The 24,027-nt window shown below is 49.9% G+C and overlaps 1 protein-coding gene across 1 annotated transcript; it reads left to right on the top strand.

Annotated features, from left to right (window-relative positions):
- Positions 1-1,230: 1,230 nt before the first annotated feature.
- On the top strand, positions 1,231-23,435 carry Tfap2e (transcription factor AP-2 epsilon). The gene is made up of 7 exons (XM_042684015.1): positions 1,231-1,309; positions 1,625-2,098; positions 2,868-2,919; positions 18,500-18,722; positions 20,009-20,127; positions 20,553-20,694; positions 22,913-23,435. The coding sequence occupies exons 1-7, from the start codon at positions 1,283-1,285 to the stop codon at positions 23,193-23,195; spliced, it is 1,320 nt and encodes a 439-aa protein (XP_042539949.1). The 5' UTR covers positions 1,231-1,282; the 3' UTR covers positions 23,196-23,435.
- The last annotated feature ends 592 nt before the right edge of the window (positions 23,436-24,027 follow it).

Raw genomic sequence — 24,027 nt, forward strand, 5'->3', positions numbered from 1 at the left:
CATTGTGAGTGTAACAATCACACCCCATCCACGTGAGTCACTTACACACAGATTCATCCAATAACTTCTAAGGGTCACAAGCACATACTCAAATCAGTCCAGGTCCCTGTGGCTTCAGAAATATCTTGTCCCTTTCCTGGATGGAGACCACTATGCCAAACCCCAGCCCAGGCAATGTATGTCACCAACTTCCTCAGACCTTAGCTTGACATAGGGAGTTAGCAATCTGGGAAACCATTGTGAAGTAGGATCCTTCAGAGGGCTTTTTTTGTTTTGGTTTGATTTTTTGTTGTTGTTGTTCCAGTACTGGGGCTTGAACTCAGGGTCTACACATTGTCCTTAGCTTTTTCACTCAAGCTTAGCACTCTACCACTTGAACCACAGCTCTCTTTCAGGCTCATTGGTGGTTAATTGGGAAGTAAGAGTCTCACAGACTTTCTTGCCCCGGGTGGCTCTGAACTACCATTATCAGATAATTTTTCTTTCTTTCTTTTTTTAAATCCAAAAACCATTTAGGAGATTGTAAATGCACACTAACACAAGTATGCTCACGAACTGATGATGGCTTTGAGTTTGCAGCTCACAGAAGTCTTCCACATTTCATGATTGCCCATCTCATCCGAGCCCGGGGAGGTGGTTAGAGAAAGGGCTGGTGTATCCCATTTTGCAGAGGAAGAAGCTGATTTCAAAGAAGAAGTACTTTGTTCCAAGGCAAGGACAGGACAGAGTCCAGCAAACAAGGAGCTCCCTTCTCCGGCCCTGAGCCCTACCTTCTCTGGTTTCACAGCTGCAGCAGGCTTTCAGCCCACCAGTCTGGCTCAGATCAGCCAGGGTCGAATTCACGCCCCTCTACTCATCCCACCCGGCCCTATCAGAGCCACGCCTCCCTTTGGGCGGCCCTCTGGGGGAAAGCCAGAGAAAGGCCACAGCTTGTCTCTTTAATGCGCGCCCCCGAGGCCCGGCGCGCCCTCGCCACTATAACTGGAGTGCATGGAGCGGGCTGCGCTCACAGCCAGGAGGGCGGGCGCTGGGCACCCGTTGGCCGACTTTTCCAAGTGCCCATCCGCGCCCGTCCGTTCCGCTTCCATGGACCAGCCCCGGGACGCCCGTCGCTGAGACCCTCACGTCTACGGGGGATCCGGGCTGGGATACGTCCATCTGCGGTAACCCGTGGGCTGTGCGGGCTTCCCGCGTCCTTCCCGCCTCCCCCCACCCCGCGCAGCGCTCGCCGTCGAGCGAGGGCTCCCCGCCGCCGCGCCTCGCGCCCCGCACTGCCGGCCCCATGCTGGTGCACACTTACTCCGCCATGGTGAGTGGTCTCCGATCCCGCGGCTCCCGGGACGCCCTTGGCGGGGGTGGGGTAGGGGAGGAGATCGGGTGCCAACGAGATCTCTTCCGACGGAGGATGGGCGTCGCGGGGGGAACGGGGGTCCTGCCCGCCGAGCCCCAGCCCTTGGCTCCCGCGCACGCCGCAGGTCATTCAGTAACAGTCAGTGTGGGGTTCCCCAAAGCGAGATTGATAGACGGCAGCTGGACCCTCGCGAGTTCAGGCGGATCCTTTGGGGGCTGGGGGGCTGTGGGCCGTGGGTGTTTCGTCTAACGCGCCGCCTTCTCCTTCCTCCAGGAGCGCCCCGACGGGCTGGGCGCAGCGGCCGGCGGGGCCCGCTTGTCGTCTTTGCCCCAGGCGGCCTACGGGCCGGCGCCGCCGCTGTGCCACACGCCCGCCGCCGCCGACTTCCAGCCGCCCTACTTCCCGCCGCCCTACCCGCAGCCGCAGCTGTCCTACGGCCAGGCGCCCGACGCCGCGTCCGCCTTCCCCCACCTGGCCGCGGACCCCTACGGCGGCCTGGCGCCTCTGGCGCAGCCGCAGCCTCCGCAGGCCGCCTGGGCCGCACCCCGCTCGGCTGCCCGCGCCCACGACGAGCCGCCGGGTTTGCTAGCGCCGCCCGCCCGCGCTCTGGGCCTCGATCCGCGCCGCGACTACGCGGCCGCTGTGCCCCGGCTCCTGCACAGCCTGGCCGACGGTGCGCACGGCCTGACCGAGGCGCCCCTCGGCCTTCCCGGGCTGGCAGCGCCGCCGGGCCTGGAGGACCTGCAGGTGAGATCCAGGGGGTCCAGGATGGGTGGGGGCCCAAAAAAAAAAGGACAAGCACAAGCCGGGTCTGTAATCCTAGCCGAAATCAGGAGGCTGAGATCTGAGGATCTCCGCTCGAAGCCAACCTGAGCAGGAAATTGCATGAGACTCTGATATCCGATTAAATTCCAGGAGGCTCATATCCGATTAGAAGTTGAGCTGTGGTTCAAAGGACAACACCCAGGCCTTGAGTTCAAGCCCCCAGTATCCACACACACACACACACACACACACAATCTAGTGACAAGTGCACTTCTTCCCAGCCTGTCACTTCCCTTGCCTGATTCCAAGGATGCGTCTGGAGTCCGGGGTTAGACACAGCCAGGCGCATAAATCGACCCGGCCCTGAATCCGGGCCCGGTGTCTGGATGTCAGCCGCCCTCCGCCGACACTAATGGCTCCACTCCCTCCCGGCTTGTGCAGTCGAGTCACGTTGGGCCTGCGTGTCCCGTCCCTGTCTGCTGGGGCGGCCCGCGCCTGGAGCGAAGGAAGGGAGGCGCGGTAGACGCCTGTCTAACGCGTGGTAAGGACCCAGGTCTCCAGCTTGGTTGGCTACAGATGGTGCGGAGCCAAGATGATTGTGGGTCCCGCCCGTCGCCGCCCCAGGCAGCGGTGCAGCGCGGCGCGTAGGGCGGAGCAGATGGGAACCTGGGGTAGCTGGGGCTGGGGACGCGCCAGACAACTAAGTAACCACGACTCACCTCACCTCACCGCCGCCCTCTCCTATTTGCAGGCGATGGATGAGCCGGGAATGAGCCTCTTAGACCAGTCCGTGATCAAGAAAGGTAAGGAAAGGGGTGCCACTGCCTGGGCAGAGCCAGACGAGACGGTGCAGGTCCAGGGCTCAGGGCCTCCTCTTCTTCACTTCCCCGGGTGCCTCCTGTGCGTCACCAGCCTCGGTGGCCCCGGAACACTCTTCCTGGCCCAGTAGAGCAGCCGCGGAATCTGTGGGCCAGGCCCGATGCTGGGCAGTGGCACGAGCTAGGTGACTTGCTGCCGCAGTGGGCAGGAGCTGGTCTGCACTCCCTCGGCTACTAGCTCGAGCCGGGTGGCCTGGGGAGAGGAGGATCTGGAGTTAATTAGCAGAACGAGTTAAACCACTTTCCTGTTTTCCTACGAAGTAGGATGGAAATGTTGTTCTCATAGGTTTTGATGAATGATTCCCACTTTACGTAACTTTAGCATTTAGGACCCTGGCTAGCGCTTTCTGCTCCTTCCTTCCTTCCTTCCTTCCTTCCTTCCTTCCTTCCTTCCTTCCTTCCTTCCTTCCTTTCTTCCTTTCTTCCTTCGTTCCTTTCTTCCTTCCTTCCTTCCTAAGCTTTGGGGGCGTTGCACTCCTCTAGGGGAATTTTCTTTCAGCCATGGCCTACTATGGCATTTAGGATTAGAGGAACTGGTGTGTGAATGTTGTATATGAGGCTGTGTCCCTGTATCTCTGAGTTTAGGTCCTGTACCTGTCTGTGTGTTCCCTTCCTTTCTTGGTGTGTGTCTTTGTTGCTGTGGGTGTATCTATGATTTGCAACTGTGTATGTTGGGATACATTGTGTGTGTGTGTGTGTGTGTGTGTGTGTGTGTGTGTGTATGTGTATGTGTGTGTGTGGTGGGGGGATTCTCTGTGTGCTCTATTGTATCTTTGAGTTGGTTCTTCTGTCATGAGTTCTAAGCGTGTGGGGTCACTCCCTGTGAATTTTTAGGGGCACTTGGGGGTTTTTTGTTTGGTTGGGTTTTTGTTTTGCATTAGTAAAAGGAAAGAGAATCATCACTTTCAAGGACCAAGTTCTGCCCATGACAGGGAAATGTGAGGGAAACAAAACAGACTGAGAAGCCTTGGGCAAGCTCCTTAGGTTTGAACTGGGTGCCTAAAACACTTCCGAGGCACATGGGAGTGGATGGTGGCCCAGGATTTGGCTGCAGTTGTTTATCAAACAAGTAAATTCAAGTCCAGGCTCTGTTTGCCATGTTAGGTTCTTGGGATTTTTGCGGTGGCAGAAGGGATGGCGCACATGGGCAGGACTTCCAGGAATCAGGGCTAGAAGACCGGGAGCTGAGAGTTGGTTGATGACCTAGTGTTGGGGGGGGCGGGGAGGACCAGCCTCTCAGAATTTCCTGGAGGGGTGCTTCCAGGAATTGGGGCTGGGTCACCAGAAGCTGGGGAGGGGAGGGTGCAGGGAATACTCAGTGTGCTGAACTCAGCTCTTCACCAGCAGAGCTTTTCTGGTTTTGTGAGTGGTGCCTGGCTCCACCCAGGGGGGAAGAGAGAGTCACTGGGCTGCCTACTGGAGGTGGGACCAACCTTGCAAGCCTCCAGTTCCCGACTCCTGTTGGGACTTCCTAGGTCGGCCACAACGCTTAGCCCTGGGGAAGAATCTGATACTGCTCTTGAACCTTAACCCAACCCCAGGCCAGAGGACAAGATGCCAGGAGAGACGAAATCACCCAGACTTGGTTGCTTTCAAAGGTCCTCAGCTTCCCAACCTCCCACTTGTTAGACGTGTCCGAGGAAACAGGGGATTTGGGCTGATGTGGCTTGTGCATTGCCGGAGTGGGGTTGGGAGGGAGTGGGGAAGGGGGAAAAGGCAGGAATGGAGGCCTTTGTGAAGCAGGTGGACCGACGGCAACCTGAGCAGGGGAAGTGGAGTCGCGGCTCGAGGCGCCTCAGCAACCCGTGAAGCAAAGGGATCAGAGCCCCGGGCTTCCAGCGGAAAGCAGCTTCCGGTTCCCACCCAGGCCCGACCTTTGAGGAAGGGAGGGAAGTCGGTGCCAGCGCTCGAGGGCTTCGCAAACACCCGGCACAGCTGGCTCTGGAGGCGCGCGGCCGGGCGGCCGGGACGAGCACTGCTCCCCGCAGGCGGTGGGTTGGCACCTGGCACCTTCTTCATCCCCAGTCCCTCCCGATGATGCCTGGGGAGGCATCGTTCCCCCCTCCCCGCACCTCGCGCCGGGGGCACTGGATTACCCAAAGTCTCTCTGGGTTTACGAAAGCGTCCCATTACCGCAGCAACTCCAGGCCTGAGCGGGGTGGCATCGGGGTCTCGCAGTCTTCCTACCCGGGGCTGGGGGGTGGGGGCGGAGGGGTGGCTTGGGGTCTCGATCTCACCCAGGAGCAGAGCCTGGACCCTCTCAGGCCCACATCTGGGCTGCGCAGGATCGGCTGGCCCCAGGCACTTGTCCTGGGGGGGCTGGGAGGGCAAGGGACCCAGCGCCACCATACACTTGGCCGTCATCCCCACGATGAGGGGAAATGGGGAGCCCTCCACTCCGCGCGCGTGTTTGTCTCCTCCGTTTTAGTTGTTATCCCGGAGAAGCCGAAAAGGGCAGGACTGAGGGGGGAGAGGTAGCTGCACCCAGCAGGGGCGGGCGGGGGCCGGGGTGTCTGCGGTGATCGCGGAGGAGGGTGCGCACAGCGCCGCGGAGGCGGGCAGTGAGCGCCAGAGGTTGGGAGCGCTCCCGGAGAGGACCCGGGTCCGCGCTGTGTTCCATCAGTGTCTTGAGTTTTGAAGTCTGTGTACTTGCGGGGAGAGGGTGGGGTACTTTTCACTCAAGCTGGGCAAATGTCTTCCCTGTGGAAAACCCAGGTAGGAGAAAATGATTGACTGTTACACAGTCACAGCTGCAGGGGAGTGGTTGGGGAAGAGACTTGGGATGTTGCCACCCTCCTTCTCTCTAGGGGACCCTGGGTGGGTGTCTGCCTGGGGCAGGGAATTCCCTCTGGGCAGACTCAGGGTAGTCAGATCTCAGGGGGTCTCCTGGACAGTGACAGATGTAAACACTTTTCCCTGCTCTTTTTCACTCTGCCAAAAAGGTTCAGAAGGGAAGTGGGGAGTTCAGCAAGCCTGAGCTTCCAAATGTATCTAGCAGTTCAGGCCTGGGGGGGGGGGGGGGGGGGGGGGGGAGGTCACTGAAGTCCTGGGGCAGAATTCAAGAGGGTGCAAAAGGCCTTAAGATCAATTGTGTGTGTGTGTGTGTGTGTGTGTGTGTGTGTGTGTCTGTCTGTCTGTCTGTCTGTCTGTCTGTCTGCTTGCCCTGGGACTTAAACTTAGGGCCTGGGCACTGTCCCTGAGCTTTTGTGTTCAAGATTAGTGTTCTACCACTTTGAGCCACAGCTCCACTTCCAGTTTTCTGGTGGTTAATTGGAGGTAAGGGTCTCATAGACTTTCCTGCCTTGGCTGACTTTGAACTGAGATCCTAGTTAGCATTACAGGTGTGAGCCACTAGTGCTTGGCTAAGATCAATATCCTACTGGTGTGTGTGTGAGAGAGAGAGAGAGAGGAGGGGGGCAGTTTCCTGGGACTTAAACTTAGGGCTGGACTTTCTGTCCAGACTAGTTTCAAACTTTGATCATCTATCCTCACATCTCAACCTCCTGAGTGGCTAGGATTACAAGCATGAGCTAATGAGCCACTGTTCTGAGGACTCTTAATGTGTTCTTTTAAAACTAAAAATAATGCCCCCCCCAACCCATAATGAACCACTAGAATTTTACATCCAGGCAGCATCTTATCAGGCACTTTTTTTTTTCTTTTTTGGGTCCGGTCGTGGGGCCTGAACTCTGGGTCTGGGCACTGTCCCTCAGCTCTTCAGCTCAAGGCTAGCACTCTACCCCTTGAGCCACAGTGCCACTTCTGGCTTTTTTTTCTTTTTGCTTATGTGGTACTGAGGAATCGAACCCAGGGCCTCAGGCATGCAAGGCAAGCGCTCTACCACTGAGCCACCTTCCCAGCCCCTTATCAGGTACTTTTACAGTCCTTCCTTCCTTGGCTCCCAGGCAACTGGAAGAACAGTGTCCTGCAGAGTTGGATAGGGAGCCACAGGAGAGCATGGAGCAGGGGAAAGGAATATAGTTAAAAAAATCTTTAAAAGAAACCCTCTGGCAGTAGATAAGAAAGCAACTTAACCAGCAGGTCCCAAGAAGAGGAATGAAACTCAAGAGGGGCATGGGAACATGGCTGCCTCTCCTATTTGCCTGCTTTCTTCTGCTCACCTCCATCTTTGACCTTGAAGGAAGCACTTTGGATTCTCTTGATAGTGCTGATGGAAATGTACACAGTCCTTCCCGAGCACCTCACTGCTTCTGCTGAATAGAACCCCGGAAAGTACATTTGGAATTTGAATTTTATGTTTATTTTTGTTTTATGGGTTTGTTGTTGTTGGGTGCTTTTTGTTGTTGTTCTTTTTTTATTGTTATTATAAAGGTGATGTGCAGAGGGGTGACAGTTATTTGTCAGATTAATAATGTCACCCTTTCCCTGGCTGTCTCCCAGTTTTTCTGTCCTGCCCCCACCCACAAGAGTGGGTGTAGAGTTTATTTTGAACATAGTATCTAGTGAGTACCACTTCCCCATTTGTTCACTCTCTTTGTTGTTCTTTTGTTTTGTGACAAACTATCACTATGCAGCCTAGACTGCCCTCCAACTCCTGTCTCTGCATCTTGAGTGCTGGGATTATAGGCATGTACCATCAGTGACCGCTGAACACTCGCATTTATTAATTGATATGTTGAGGTCAAATTTACACTCATGAGAATACAATTTATGATTTTCTTTTGTAGCAAGTGTATGTGCTTTTATAGCCACAACCACAAACTATTGGAGACATTTCTGTCACCCCTCAAAATTTCCTCATTCCCATCTGTACTTGGTCCTCATTCTCACCCAAGCCTTAGGCAACTGCTGATCTGCTTTCTGTCTATAAATTTGCATATTTTGGAGCGCTGTATAAATAGAATAAATATGCAGACTTTTGCATCTCACTTCTTTTACTTAGCATATTGTTGGTTTTGTTTGTTTTTTTGTTTTTGTGTGCAGGTATTGGGTTTCAACTAAGGACCTAGGCAATGTCTTAGTTTTTTTGTTTGTTTGTTTTTGTTGTTGTTCTAAGCTAGTGCTCTGCCAGTTGAGCCACAGTTTCACTTCTGACTTTTTTTTGGTGGTTAATTGGAAATAATAGTCTCATGGTCTTTCCTCCTTGGGCTGGCTTCAAACCATGATCCTCATATCTCAGTTTCCTAAGTAGCTAGGATTACAAATGTGAGCCATGGGTCACAATAGTGTGTGTGTGAGTGTGCGTGTGTGTGTATGTGTATGTGTATTGAGCTTCATTCCTAGAGTAGCATGTCTCAGTAATGCTTTCCCTTTTTGTTACTGAGTAGTATTCCTCTTCGTGGATGTAATGCACATTTTATCATTTGGTCAATTGGTGTGTATTTGAGCTATTTCCACCTTTCATCTATTATGGTTAATGTTATGGATATATATGTTGGCCTTTGGGAAGACACAGGTTTTTGTTTTTGTTTTTTATCAGTTGTAGGGCTTGAACTCTGGGGCTGGTCACTGTCCCACAGCTCTTCAGCTCAAGGTGAGCACTCTACCACTTGAGCCACAGCGCTGCTGCTTCTGGCTTTTTCTGTTTATGTGGTGCTGAGGAATCAAACCCAGGGCCTCATGCATGCGAGGCATGCCCTCTACCGCGGAGCCACCTTCCCAGCCCAATGACACAGATTTTCATTGCCCTTGTGGAAATTCCTAGGAGTGGAATTGTGGAATTGGGTGGTAAATATGTGCTTACTTTTCTTTTTCTTTTTTTGTTTTTGCCAGTCCTGGGGCAATGCCCCTTAGCTTCTTTTGTGCAAGACTAGCACTCTACCACTTGAGCCTACAGCACCACTTCTGGCTTTTTCTATTTATGTGGTACTGAAGAATGGAACCCAGGGCTTCATGCCTGCTGGGTGAGCACTCTACCACTAAGCCACATTCTCAGCCCTATGCTTAATTTTCAAAACTTTTAATCAATGGTGTCCATTCTTTAGAAAGAAAAACAAGAAGCCAGGCACGGGTGGTTCATGCCTATAATCCTAGTTACTCAGGAGGCTGAGATCTGAGGATGACAGTTCAAAGCCAGCTCGGGGAGGAAAATCTATGAAACTCTTTTTTTTGTGTGTGTGTGTGTTGTTTTTTTTGGGGGTCCGGTCGTGGGGCCTGAACTCTGGGCCTGGGCGCTGTCCCTCAGCTCTTCAGCTCAAGGCTAGCGCTCTACCACTTGAGCCACAGCACCACTTCTGGCTTTTTTTCTTTTTGCTTATGTGGTGCTGAGGAATCGAACCCAGGGCCTCAGGCATGCAAGGCAAGCGCTCTACCACTGAGCCACCTTCCCAGCCCATCTATGAGACTCTTATCTCCACTAAACCACTAGAAAACCAGAAGTGGCACTGTGGCTCAAGCTATAGAGCGCTTGCCTTGTGCTGAAGAGCCAAGGAATAGTGTCCAAGCCCAGAGTTCAAGGCCCATAACTGACAAAAAGAAAAAAAAAAGGAAAACAAGAAATTGCCTATATGTTTTCTAAAGCAACAGCACATTTTGACTAGCAGTGTATGCCAGCTTCTCCGCACTCTCAATTGCACTCAGTATTATCTGTTATAAACACTAGTGACATCTCAATATTGTTTTAATTTACATTTCCCTGATGACTAATGATATTGAGCACTTTTAAATGTGTATTTTAGCCATTAATTTTTTTTTTATTCCAGTCCTGAGGCTTGAACTCAGGACCAGGGTTCTATCTCTGATTTTTTTTTTTTTTTTGGTCGGTTGTGGAGTTTGAACTCTGGGCCTGGGCGCTGTCTCTCAGCAATTCAGCTCAAGGCTAGAGCTCTACCACTTGAGTCACAGTGCCACTTCTGATTTTCTGGTGGTTTTACTGGAAATAAGAGTCTCACAGACTTTTCCTGCCCAGGCTGGCTTTGAACTGTGATCCTCAGACCTCAGCCTCCTATTTAGCTAGGATTACAGATGTTAGCCACCAGTGCCCGGCTTTCCTGAGTTTTTTTTGCTCAAGGCTAGAGCTCTGTCACCTGGGCCACAGCTCCACTTCTGGCTTCTTTGGTATTTAACTGGAGATGAGAGTCTCACAGGTTTTCCTTTCAGGATCCTCAGATCTCAGCCTCCTAAATACGATTGTAGGCATAAGCCACAGGCACCCGCCCTACCTTATTGTTATTAAAGGATCTTCATGTGTTTTCTATTATTACCTAGTAATTATTATACATTAGCTTATTATCTTCTTTTTCCCCCTTTTTATCGTAAAAATGATATACAGAGAGATTACAGTTATATAAGTCAGGAAATGAATACAATTCTTTTTGGACAATGTCATCTCATCCCTCATTTTCTCCCAATTTTTCTTCTATTATTATCTTCTTATAAGACTTCTCTTATTATTTTACTTTATTTTTGGTAAATGTTCTTTTATTTTTGGGGGGGGTCCGGTTGTGGGGCCTGAACTCGGCCTGGGCGCTGTCCCTCAGCTCTTCAGCTCAAGGCTAGCGCTCTACCACTTGAGCCATAGTGCCACTTCCGGCTTTTTTCTTTTTGCTTATGTGGTGCTGAGGAATCGAACCCAGGGCCTCAGGCATGCAAGGCAAGCGCTCTACCACTGAGCCACCTTCCCAGCCCAGTAAATGTTCTTTTTATGTTCTGGAAACATATCCTTTATCCCTTCTTCTCTCTTTTTCTCTCCCTCTCTCCATTCTTTCCTGGCAAGCATTCTACCATTAAGCTACATCCCAGTCCTTGATTTGGGAGAAAAAAAAAAATTGCTCTATAGATTAGACTAACTTCAAACTCACCATCTTTCTATCTGTTTCCCAAATGCTAGGATTATAAGCATATTCACCACACCTTTAAGACAGAATCTTGTTATCAAGACTGGCCTACAACTCAATCCTCTCGCTTCAGCCTCTTTGGGTGATGAGATACAGGCTTGTAACACCATGCTCAGACATCTTCTAATTTTCTCAATTTGAGGTTCAAAGTTTTGAATTTTCTCTTTTTTGGGGGAGGGGGGAGAGTCCAGTCATGGGGCCTGAAATCTGGGCCTGGGCGCTGTCCCTCAGCTCTTCAGCTCAAGGCTAGCGCTCTACCACTTGAGCCACAGCGCACTTCTGGCGTTTTTCTTTTTGCTTATGTGGTGCAAGGAATGGAACCCAGGCCTCAGGCATGCAAGGCAAACGGTCTACTACTGAGCCACCTTCCCAGCCCCCAAAAGTTTTGAATTTTGATGAAATCTAACTTATCATTTTATTTTATTTAGTTGTATATTTATTTATTTATTTATTTTTTATCGGTTGTGGGACTTGGGCCTGGGCACTGTCTCTGAGCTCTTCAGCTCAAGGCTCTACCATTTGAGTCACAGCTCCACTTCTGGTTTTCTGGTAGTTAATTGGAGATAAGAGTCTCATGGGCCGGGCGCTGGTGGCTCACGCCTGTAATCCTAGCTACTCAGGAGGCTGAGATCTGAGGATCGCGGTTCAAAGCCAGCCCGGGCAGGAGAGACCATGAGACTCCTATCTCCAATAAACCACCAGAAAACCGGAAGTGGCGCTGTAGCTCAAGTGGTAGAGCTCTCGCCTTGAGCTGAAGAGCTGAGGGACAGCGCCCAGGCCCAGAGTTCAAGCCCCACGACCGACAAAAAAAAAAAAAGAGTCTCATGGATTTTCCTGCTTGGGCTGGCTTTGAACTGCGATCCTCATACCTCAGCCCCCTGAGTAGTTAGGATTACAGGCTACCAGTGCCCGCTCATTTTCTTTTATGGTTGTATTTTTGATGTTGTAACCCTGTCCAACCCATGGTCCTGAATCTTCTATATTTCTCTCTCTCCCTCTCTCTCTCTCTCTCTCTCCCTCTCCCTCTCCCTCTCCCTCTCTCTCTCTCTTCCTCTCTCTCTCTCTCTCTCTCTCTCTCTCTTTGTGCTGGTCCTGGAGCTTTTACTTAGGGCCTACATACTATCCTTGTGCTAGCACTCTACCACTTGAGAGGCACAGCTTTACTTTTGGCTTTTTTAGTGGGTAATTGGAATCCAGTCTCATGGACTTTCCTGACTAAGCTGGCTTCAAACTGAAATCTTCAGGTCTCTGACTCCTGAGTAGTATGAGCCACCATGCCTGGCTTCTATATTCTCTTCTAGAAGGAATTGTAGAGCGTATGTGGGGGGTGTGTGTATATGTATGTGTGTACTTGGCCTAGACACCGCTCAAGATTAGCACTCTACCATTCAATTGAGGCATAGCTCCACTTTTGTCTTTTTGTGCTGGTTTTAATTGGAGGTAAGAGTCTCATTGACTTTCCTGCTGGGTCTGGCTTTTAACTGCTATCCTCAGCTCTCATCCTCCTGAGTAGCTAGGATTACAGGCGTGAACCACCAGAGCCCATTGAGAATTGTAACTCTAACATTTACTGGAAGAATTTGTTGCACCCTCAGATTTAGTAGCCAGATGGTACCTAATACCTGTGGCTATAGATTTGGGACAGGGTACTTAGTCTGACCAGCTCGGAGCTTTGTGTCTAGTCAGTATGTGAATGGGTTCTGAATGTGTCACCAGGGGGACATGATGGATGGACCATTTCTGCTAGGGTTTATTTTGGCAAAGGCTAGCCTGTGGATGTGGAGGACAAATGGCAGTGGTTTTGCTTTGCAGTCTGTGCTAGTTGAATTCCCACCTTTCTGACAAACCCTTCCTTGGCCCTCCTACTTCCCTAACCTTGCTTTCTATTCTTCTTGCTGTTTTTTTTTTGCTGGTGGTGTGGAGGTATTCATTTTTTTGTTGTTGTTGTTGTTTTGTTTTGTTTTGTCAGTTGTGGGGCTTGAACTCTGGGCCTGGGTCCTGTCTCTCAGCTCTTCAGCTCAAGGCTAGCATTCTACCACTTGAGCCACAGTGCCATTTCCAGCCTTTTCTGCTTATGTGGTACTGAGGAATCGAACCCAGAACCTCATGCATACAAGGCAAGCACTCTACCACTGATCCACCTTCCCAGCCTTGTACAGTCACTTTTATGACACGTGTTCATGTTTGCAGAAACAGAAATCACCTCACATACAGCTTAGCTCTTTCTCCTTCTCAGAAAGCTAGCCCTCAGGAGACTCCCTTGAATAAAAGTTGAATGGAATTAAGAATGTCCTGTTCCTCTATCCCCTCCTCTGGCTAGGAGAGATGGGAGAGAGGAGAGTCACTTTGTTCCTCTTGTATATCTATAAGATATAGAGGAGGTGTCGTAATTTATTTTTTTGGTCTGAGACAGTGTCTCGAACTTGGTATCTGTTATGTTCACTCATTAGCTAGAACTCTGCCAACTGAGCCATGCCTCTAGCCACTGTAGTGTATCCTTTAAGTCAAGCCTGAGGTATAAACTATATACAGTACAGCTGATGTCAGACCAAAAAGCTATGAAGATATGGCTCAAGTGGTAGAGCACAGAGCACTAGCTTTGAGCAACAAAAGCTCAGGGAAAGTACCCAAGCCCGGAGTTCAAGCCCCAATACTGGCACAAAAACCAAAACCAAAATAGACACAGTACAGCATGAGAGATTTGGCCCAAAGCCTTGAATTCAAACTCCAGGACTAACAAATATATATTACAGTATACCTTTTCAGGTGTCTATTTCTATGAATTTTTATCAATTATATACATAAAGTCATGGCACCACTAAAACCATCAAAGTATAGGTAATTCTGTTGCTTCAAGTCTTGTTAAGATTGAGGGCCTCAAGTGAATAGAGAGTGGGGGATGATGCTCCCAAGCACACACACACACAGGTTGGGAGATAGGGTGGGAATGGGGGTGGGAGTGGACTGGAGGGATTCTAAGGATTCTACTGCTGACAGATTTGAGTGTGTGTGTGTGTGTGTGTGTGTGTGTGTGTGTGTGTGTGTGTGTGTGTGTGTGTGTGTGTGTGTGTGTGTGTGTGTGTGTGTGTGTGTGTGTGTGTGTGTGTGTGTGTGTGTGTGTCCTAGGGCTTCAACTCAGGGCCTGACTACTATCCCTGAGCTTCTTTTGCTTGAAGCTAGCACTCTACCACGTGAACCATAGCTAAACTTCTGGGTTCGTGGGGGCTTTATTTTTGTAGTTTAGTAGAGATAAGAGTCTCTTTTCTGCCTAGGCTGGCTTTGAACCTCAATCCTCAGATCTCAGCCTCCTGAGAAGCTCGGATTTCAGGCGTGAGCCACCAAGGCCCAGCAGCCTTTTTATTTTTAACAAAAGGAACATGTAGCCAGGTGCAAGTAGAGCACTAGCCTTGATCAAAAAAAATCTCAGGGACGACGCCCTGACCCAAAGCTCAAGCCCCTACTGCCCAAATATACAAATAAATGGACTATTAGGAAGTTTCCAGATGTGACTCAGATTGGTTTTGTTTTTGTTTTTTTTTGGTTGGTTGTGGGGTTTGAACTCCTGGGCCTGGGCGCTGTCCCTCAGCTCCTCAGCTCAAGGCTAGCACTCTACCACTTAAGCCACAGCACCACTTCCAGCTTTTTCTGCTTACGGGGTGCTGAGGAATCGAATCCAGGACTTCATGCATACAAAGCATTGGTTGTTTTTTGTTTTTGTTTTTGGTCGGTCGTGGGGCTTGAACTCTGGGCCTGGGCACTGTCCCTCAGCTCTTCAGCTCAAGGCTAGCGCTCTACCACTTGAGCCACAGCGCCACTTCCGGTTTTTTTCTTTTTGCTTATGTGGTGCTGGGAATCGAACCCAGGGCCTCAGGCATGCAAGGCAAGCGCTCTACCACTGAGCCACCTTCCAGCCCAAGGCATTGTTTTTTATGGTTAGAACCTACACAACAAATTGGGATCAGGTAAGAGCAGTAGGGAGGAGCCAGAACAGCAAGGAGAACAAAAAAGGTTGTTATACATAATGGTTAGGCACATGACCTTGAGAGTCAGAGGCCAGAGTTCAAGACGCACTTCTGCTCCTTACTTGCTGCTCCTTACTAGGTTCTTTGAACTTTCAGCTTCCTCACTGGGACATGGGGATGTGGCTAGCAGCACTCGGGGAGGGGGCGGGGGAGTGTGGCTGGCACTCACTGATAGGTGGCATCGTGCCACCCAGCTTGTGATTCTCAGGGAACTGAGTAGGCACTAATGGGGTTTTAACCTGCTGAATGAGGCATGGCTTCTTTTTATTCCTTCCTTCCTTCCTTCCTTCCTTCCTTCCTTCCTTCCTCCCTTCCTCCCTTCCTTCCTTCCTTCCTTCCTTTTTTTTTTTCCTTTCTTTCTTTTTTGCTGGTCCTGAGGCTTGAACTCTGGGCATGGGTGTTATCCCTGGACCTTAGAATGCTCAAGATTAGCACTCTACTACTTGAGCCACTGCTCTACTTCCAGCTCTTTGTGGTTAATTGGAGATAGGAGTCTCATAGACTTTCCTGCTTGGGCTGGCTTTGAGCCACGATCCTCTGATCTCATTCTCTTGAGTAGCTAGGATTACAGGTGTGAGCCACTGGCGCCTGGCCCATGGCTTTCTTTCAGGAAGATCCCTCTGGATCAGGACAGGAGGTTCAGAGCAGGGGCTATGCAGAAATTGGTGGGAAGTGAGCAAGTGTCTGTGTGCATGCAGAGAAGCGGCACTAAAGGCAAGTTGAGACTTAAATGCTATAGGACAAGGTGACAGGTGAGATGTGGCCAATAAGAGAAGAGGGTCACAAAATGTTCTGGCTGGATGGGCAGATACGGATGGGGAAGCTTATCCAGAGAGGGGAAAAGCTGTGGCGGGAGGGGGGCAGGCACCTCTGGTTGCTAAGGACAGGGTTGGCTTTGTTTACCACTGTGCTCTTGAAGCCTAGCACAATTCATAGGACATAATAGGTGCTCAGCAAGTATTTTCCAGCAGCTGGAAGGCTAAGAGCACTGCCTCTGGGACCATAGCCTGGATCTACACTGGTTATGAGTCTACCAGGTGTGTGATCTCAGACCTACTACTTCACCTCTCTGGGTTTGAGTCTTTGCATCTAGACAATGGGAATAATGAGACTCTCCCATGGGTTGTTCTGAGGGTTCAGGGGTAATCTGTGAGAACACAAAGTATAGTGAGTGCTCAACAATTGTTAGCCTGATTCCCACCTGGATCCCCACTCCTAGAGCACATTCAGGCCTTGTCTATAAGGGCTCCTACTTCCTTGAAAGAAGAGACTTCAAGGGTTCCTCTGAAGAAGCAAGTACCTCAATATCACCTCTCCCCCGGGCTAAACAGGAAGATGAAGACTAGAGTGAGAACAACTCACTCACTTTTCTTCTTTCCCTCCCTCTCCCCTTTCCTCCCTCCCTCCTTCAGACCCTTTCTCCCCTACTCTTTCCTTTCCTTCCTTCTTTCCTTCCTTCTTGCAGTTACTAGAGATTGAACCCAGGGCCTTGTATATGCTAAGTAAGTGCTCTGTCAGTTAATTATTCCTTCCTTCTTCTCTCTCACTCTTTCTTCCTCTCTCTCTCTTTCTTTCTTTTCTTTTTCTTTTTGTGCTAGTACTGAGGCTTGAACTCAACTACCACTTGAGCCTCAGTTCTATTTCTTTTTGGGGACTAATTGGAGTTAAGAGTCTCATACTTTTTTTTTTTCTTTTGGTCGGTGGTGGGCCTTGAACTCTGGACCTGGATACTGTCCTAAGCTCTTCAGCTCAAAGTGAGCCCTCTACTACTTGAGCCACAGCGCCACTTCCAGTTTTCTGGTGGTTAATTGGAGGTAAAGAGTCTCACGGGCTTTCTTTCCCAGCTGTCTGTAAACCATGATCCTCAGATCTCAGCTTCCTGAGTAGCTATGATTATAGGCATGAGCCACTGGTGCCCAGCTCTCTTAGACTTTTGTTCTCTGGGCTGGCTTTGAACCTCCATCCTCAGATCTCAACCATCTGAGTAGCTAGGATTACAGGCATGAGCTACCAGTGCCCTGCTTTGCTTTTATTTTTGAGTCAGAGTCTTGCCATTACCTTTACCTGGGCTGTCCTCAAACTCAAAATCCTCCTGCCTCAACTTCCCTGGCATATGAGATTACAGATATGTGCCATTACTCCTGGCAAGAACTTTTCTCTTTCTTTCTTTCTTTCTTTCTTTCTTTCTTTCTTTCTTTCTTTCTTTCTCTTTCTTTCTTTCTTTCTTTCTTTCTCTCTTCTCCTTCCCTCCCTCCCTCCCTCCCTCCCTCCCTCCCTCCCTCCCTTCCTTCCTTCCTTCCTTCCTTCCTTCCTTCCTTCCTTCCTTCTGTTTTTGGTCTGATGTCAGAACTCAAATTCAGCAGTACCTGATGTTTCCCTTCATTGACTAGTGCTCTATCAACTGAGCCATTCCTCCAACCTAAAATTTTTCTTTTAGTGTCAATAGTTCAGGAAATTAACTTCTCTGATTCCCTTCTCTGGCCCTTATAGATAATTGTGGAGGGCACTGTAGGATCTGTCTTTTTAGTCTCTGTCTCCTGGAACCTCACAGGGTGGCCAGCAGGAATGAAAACAGGGCTTGGAGGCCTTACAGGACTATAACCTGTGGAAGTCCAAAGCCCCAAGGCCTCTGATCCCATGAAGACTTGAGATCAGAGTAGGAAGAGGGGGTTGGGGGACTCCCTCTGACACCCAGACTGGCTGGAGCCTGTTGCACTGACCCAAGAATCTCCAGCTCAGACTCCCCTTCCCTCCCCTTCTATTTCTCCTCCCCTTTCCTCCCCTCCACTTCCCTCTACCCCCCTCCCCTCTCCTTCCTTTCTTTTTTGTTGTCATGGAGCTTGAACTCAGGTCCTGAGTGCTGTTCCTGAGCTTTTTTCACTCAAGGCTAGTGCTCTAACACTTTGAGCCACAGTGCCACTTCTGGCTTTTTCTGAGTAATTTATTGGAGTTAAGAGCGTCGTGGACTTTCTTGCCCGGGCTGGCTTTGAACCATGATCCTCAGATCTCAGCCTCCTGAGTAGCTAGGATTACAAGTATGAACCATTGGTACCCAGCAAAGACTCCATTTCTTCAAGCCCAACTCCCTCTCTGATGGCCCAATTAGAATGCCAACACTCTGCTGCAGCTGCATTTTTAGATGTAATCAGGAGCCTAGTTTGGTGGGATACACCTGTGGTCACACCACTTAGTAAGCAAGAGGATCACGAGTTTGAGATTAGTCTTGGTTACATAGTGAGACCCAGTTAAAAAAAGAAAACCAACCAACTAAACAAAACCAAAAAATGTGAATCAGCATGTCATCGGGGAGCGGACATGAAGTTCAGAGCCAGTCAGCTAGGGCTGGGATGTAGCTCAGTGGCAATGCACTTGCCTAGCAAGTAACAATGTCTTAGGTTTGATCCCCAGTACCAAAAAAGCTAAAACAAAAAGACAAAAACCCAACAAAGCCAGTTAGCTCTGGGTTCAGGGTCAATGACCATCAGCTGAGTGGGCTTGGGTATATCACTGTCATCTCAGCATGCCTCAGTTTCTCCCTTGTAAAGCAGGGATAACAAGACCTCCTTCAGAAGGTATTGAAATCTTTCAACATACATGGTTGATGTATCACCAGTGTGCCTGCTGTACAGCTGGCCAGTCGCTGGCTCAGCATCCTCATCTCTCTCCTTCCTTGCTTCTGCTCCACAGTCCCCATGCCCTCCAAAGCCAGCAGCCTCTCGGCCCTCTCATTGGCCAAAGACAGCCTGGTTGGCGGCATTACCAACCCCAGTGAGGTCTTCTGCTCCGTGCCTGGCCGCCTCTCCTTGCTCAGCTCCACATCCAAGTACAAGGTGACCGTGGGGGAGGTACAGCGGCGACTCTCGCCTCCCGAGTGCCTCAACGCCTCCCTCCTGGGGGGTGTCCTCCGCAGGTAGGAAGGCTAGCCCACAACTCCTCCCCGCCAGCACCCCGGCCAAAGTCTTTGATCTCTCATGACTAAGGCATCAGAGAAGCGACAAGCTTCCTCCTATGCCCTAGTGTCATCTCTGCCTTGGTCTCCTTGTTAGATAAAGAGCCCAGGCACTCTAGGGACAGGCCCAGGTTCCTAGCGACTCCCACAGGTCTTAGGGCCTTAGGGGTGGGGAAAATGACAGAGAAAGAAGCCTAGGCACAGAGAAGGGCTGGAGGACTCAGTGGGCAGGATGGGTAAGGCTGGCTCTTGGAAGTACCATCTTCTCCTTCCTGCACTTCTTGTTTTGAGGGTGGAGAACATAGTTTGTCTTTGTCATTGTGTGTGTTTCTCTCTTTGCATGCCTTTGTGTCTGGAAAGGGTATTTCTGCTTTAGGAGATGGCCTTGTTAACTGTTAGTGGGAATGTGTGTGTGTGTGTGTGTGTGTGTGTGTGTGTGTGTGTGCATCTGCAGCTAGTTGTGTATATATTTATATGCCTGTTCCTTTGTGGGGCTGTCTCTGTGTGACTGTGCTATCTCCTCATTCCTAGTCTCTTCTAGCATACCAGAGGGATCTGTGTGAGTCTTGAGTGCCTGCACTGCAAGGAGTTGGTTATTTATTTAGTCTGAGTCCAGGACTTGGTATCTGATGCTTTTGCTCCTTGACTGGTGCTTTACCACTTCAGTCACACCTCTAACCCCTCCCTCCTGCCCCTGAGTGTCTGTAGGTGTCTCTGGCACCTGAATTGGTGCCAATATGTCTGTGTCCATGGATGATATGTCTTAGTTGTGCATCTCTGCATGTGTGGTCTCTACTGGTGTGTCTATGTCTCTATAGCCTTGATCATCAGTGTGTGTTCATCTGTTGTATCTGTGTGTGTGTGTGTATGTGTGTGTGTGTGTGTGTGTGTGTGTACTTGGGTCTTTCTGGCTCTCTGAATGTCAGTATAAGAGCCTATGTAGCCCTCATAAGTGTGTTCAGGTGGGGAAGGAGCCTAAGATGCTGCTTTGTTTTGCCTCACCCTGTTAAGAAGCCTGGGAAGGAATGACTCTTGGAGCTGGGTAGAGAAGACTGAAAAACCAGAGCGAGGTTAGAGAGATGTTGAGATAGTGTTCAAAGAGACCCCAGAGAATCTCTCAGAACAGACACAAACCTCAATAGGGGTTGATAGAGTCAACAAGGCCTTTGGGGGTCACTTAGCCTGTAGGCTTCTTTGTTGTCTTCATAGTTGTGTGTATATGTGTGTGTCTCTCTCTGCATGTCAAGGGCCAAGTCCAAGAATGGTGGCCGGTGTCTACGGGAACGGCTGGAAAAGATTGGGCTTAACCTGCCAGCTGGCCGTCGGAAGGCTGCCAATGTGACCCTGCTGACTTCACTGGTGGAGGGTGAGTGCGGCTTGGATCTTGAGGGACAGCTGTAGTTTGTGTGTGTGTCCCTGTGTGTCTGTGCACATGCAGTAGAGAGCTGCTTGTGGTGTGTGCCTCTGTGTGTGTGTGTGTGTGTGTGTGTGTGTGTGTGTAGGGAGGGGACTAGCCAATATTTGGATATAGTAAATAGATCAGAGGGATCACTGCCTGCTTCCCTAGAGGTTGGTGACTCAGGAGCTTTGGTTCTTGGATACATGATGGGCCCAGTTCCCATCTTTGAGCTCAGAGCTCAGCCCTAGTAGTCTCAAGGGAGGACAATGAATGGATTTGAGGCTGGAGCTATTCTGTAGAGGGGACAGGATGACTTAAGGGATCAAAGGTTCATAACTGGGCTCCAGGCTTAGAGGTATACCCTGCAGTAGTGACATCTCTCCTTCCCCCAGGAGAGGCTATGCACCTGGCTCGAGACTTCGGCTATGTCTGCGAGACTGAGTTCCCGGCCAAGGCAGCTGCTGAGTACCTGTGCCGCCAGCATGCTGACCCCGGGGAACTGCACAGCCGCAAGAGCATGCTGCTAGCTGCCAAGTGAGTGAGGAAACATGGCAGCAAGGCTCAGACGCTGGCCCTGGGCACCAGGACCCCTGCTCAGGAGCACAAATGGACACATTGGCAGATGATACAGCTCTCTGCTTAGGTTCACACGACCACCACATTCATCCCATGCAAATCTCCATCAGCATGCCACATGTCAACATATCTGGGTCCCATGTATCACAATAAATAGTGTCACAGGCCTGCAGCCCACACTAGACTGTACCTACACTAGCCCATGACTTGGGCAGCCCAGTTCCCATCATGGGCCTGGGCCCCTCCTGACAGCTTCTCAGGACTATTGGTGCCTCCCTCGCCACCATTCACATGCTGCCACTTCAACTCAGATCTCCACATCCCATCCTGGACCTTCATTCAGACCCCCTCTCCATTCCCTCAGCCACCCTGTTTAGCACCCCAAATCTTAGATGGCTTGCATTGTCCCTGCACTCATTTTCAATCTAGTTCTGGTGAGAATGCCTAGGGAAGGTTCAACCAACAGTACTCCACTAAGAATGTGCTTTGTAAAGAGTCCCTTTCTTAGTCCATTTGAGCAAGTACAAGATACCATAAACTGAGTAGCAGTTTAACTATTCCCTGCAGTTCTGGAGACTGGTAAGCCCACTGCCTGGCAAGGGCCCACTTTCTTGAATATAGACAACACTTTGTTGCTCTGTCCTGACATGGTAGAGGAACAAGGAATCTCTCTGGCCTCTTTCATCAGGGAGCTCATCCCATTCGTAAGGGTTCTACCTGCCCTACCCCATGGTGAACTTGCCTTCCAAAGACTTCATCTGCATCTCCTCGAGGAGGATTTTAACACATGCACGTTGGAGGAACACAAACATTCATTCATGCCACAGTAGTCTCAACGAAGGGGAAGAACAGAGGGAAGGAACAGGAGAGAGGCAAAATTGAAATCTAATCTAAATCTAATCTGTAGGCTAAATGCAAACTTTAAAAAATTATTTTATTGTAAAGATGCTGTACAGAGGGGTCACAGTTACAAGAGTAAGGCAATGGGCACATTACTTGTCAATCACTGTTAGCCCTTCCCTTTGTAGGTGTCCCACTATCCCTTCCCACCCCCACTTTCCACACTCCTCCCCACTCCTCTGCCCTCCCGCCTGAAGTTGTAAACCTTGTTTCCAATATACTGTTAAATGCAAACTTTTAAGGGCCCCACAGTCAGGCCCACATAAATTCCACCCAGTCCAGCTGACTGGAATTCATGTCCTTCTCCTGCTTATAAGCCTGTCCAGTCCCCCAGCCTGAGGTAGACCTTCCAACCACAATCCCATTCTTTCTCTTCTTGGAGGCTTTCTTCCAATCCCCAAGGCTGAAGAGGACTCAGACTCATGGGACTACCAAATGGGAGTCTGGTTGCTCATGCTGTGTCTAGAGAAGCCTCATTCATGAATCAGCTCTCACATTGAGCATTTCCAGGTCCCAGTCTTGTCTACCTACAATCCTGGCAGGGTTCCAGGGTGACACAAAGACGAATGAGGCCTGATCCTTTTGCCTGAGCTACATCCAGGATGCATAAGGGAATAGGTAATGGCCACAGGAAGGGGCTGGATTCAAACCCTAGCTCAATCACTTTGGCAGATTACTTAACCCCATATAAAACCAGTTTCCTTATCCATATGATGGGCATAGCAGCAGAGATTTTGGGGGGAGGACTAAGTGAGATGATGTACACGGTGTACTTGGCATAGCAAGTAGGCCTCAGTTAACATTTGCTGCTATTTCAATGATGCAAGGCCGATTCTGGGCTGTTCCTAATAATGTGGCAAGGTTCTATGAAGCACTGGGTATTTGAGGGTGGAAAAGGGATCAAAGAAAGTTTCTTTGACAGGGTAACAAATGGCTGGGCTTCATGTTGCTTGTAGGCAGGACATCCACAGGGAAAGAAGCCATAGCGGGAGACCATAGAGAAATTATGAAAATAAATTTACTAGTGATTGGTTGTATGATATTGAACTACTCAGTTAACTTTCTTGAACCTTAGTCTCCTTTCTAGTAAAATGGGTACAACCACTATTTGTAGTTGGGAGAGTTTTTTCTGGGAGGGCTAAGAAAAAGTATAATGTAGATATATACGCTAACATGCTACTATATATGTATATATACACATATATTAGCATGTTGTCGGTCTGTCTCTGGTCTCAGAGCCTTATTCTTTAACCTCTGACCCTCCTTCCCCCACCAGGCAGATCTGCAAGGAGTTTTCTGACTTGATGGCTCAGGACCGCTCCCCATTGGGCAACAGCCGCCCAGCACTCATCCTGGAGCCTGGGGTGCAGAGCTGCCTGACACACTTCAGCCTCATCACGCATGGCTTTGGTGGGCCCGCCATCTGTGCTGCCCTCACTGCCTTCCAGAACTATCTGTTGGAGTCACTCAAGGGGCTGGACAAGATGTTTCTAAGCAGTGCAGGCAATGGACACAGTGAAACCAAGGCTTCAGAGAAAGACGCCAAGCATCGGAAATAACTGCATCTCTCACCCAGTCATTAAGGGACTCCCACGGATTCTTTTAGTTCCTGGGAATGGGGTGGGGTATGACCATGAAAGGACCAAAAGGTGGGATTCCAGTCAGGTCAGAATGAGAACATTCATCTAGAGACCTCAGAATTGAGGGTCTGGGTTGGAGTCAGGGAGGGTGGCTTTTCTGTGGAGATTTGCTGGTAAGTCAAGGGTCCAGGTTGCACATGTGCCATTTTCTGACTTTTGCTGAGAAGGGCTTGGACAGGACATTGGTTTGGAAAAATGAGGGCTCATAGGGCAGCAAGAGAGCCCACTGTGAATACATCATAGGTGCTACTGGAGTTAATAATGCTCATCCTTAAATCTCCTACCACCAGAAAAGGGGTGCTGACAGGTCCCAGTGGGCTCTTTAGACCCTTCCCATTCTTGGAGGAAAGTTGGCAAGAGGGGTCCCTGAGGAACAAAGGAGAGAAGCACAAATTACAGAACTGAATCCAGGCTGCCTGTCACAGTCCTGTTGCTGTCTGTCCTATTTATATACATTTTAATTAAACTTGAAAGTTAAAACAATGTCAAGTTCAACTTATTTATCCTAATAATTTGGGGGTTCACTTTTTTTCTGCTTATGCACTGAGATGTCTACTTGGGCCAGAATGGAGAGGGTGTTTCTTTTTTTTGGGTTTGGTCGTGGGGCCTGAACTCTGGGCCTGAGCGCTGTCCCTCAGCTCTTCAGCTCAAGGCTAGCGCTCTACCACTTGAGCCACAGCGCCACTTCCAACTTTTTTTCTTATGTGGTGCTGAGGAATCGAACCCAGGGCCTCAGGCATGCAAGGCAAGC

Source organism: Dipodomys spectabilis, unplaced genomic scaffold (genome assembly GCF_019054845.1).
Source record: "Dipodomys spectabilis isolate Male_0828 unplaced genomic scaffold, ASM1905484v1 ptg000002l, whole genome shotgun sequence".
NCBI lineage: Eukaryota > Metazoa > Chordata > Mammalia > Rodentia > Heteromyidae > Dipodomys > Dipodomys spectabilis.

What these genes read in the sequence shown, in the direction of transcription:
- Tfap2e (XM_042684015.1), top strand. Translation starts at nt 1,283, where the DNA reads ATGCTGGTGCACACTTACTCCGCCATG. An exon ending in CCAGTCCGTGATCAAGAAAG is followed by an intron (nt 2,920 to 18,499) that starts GTAAGGAAAGGG and finishes TCTGCTCCACAG; the next exon opens with TCCCCATGCCCTCCAAAGCC. An exon ending in GCTGACTTCACTGGTGGAGG is followed by an intron (nt 20,128 to 20,552) that starts GTGAGTGCGGCT and finishes TCCTTCCCCCAG; the next exon opens with GAGAGGCTATGCACCTGGCT.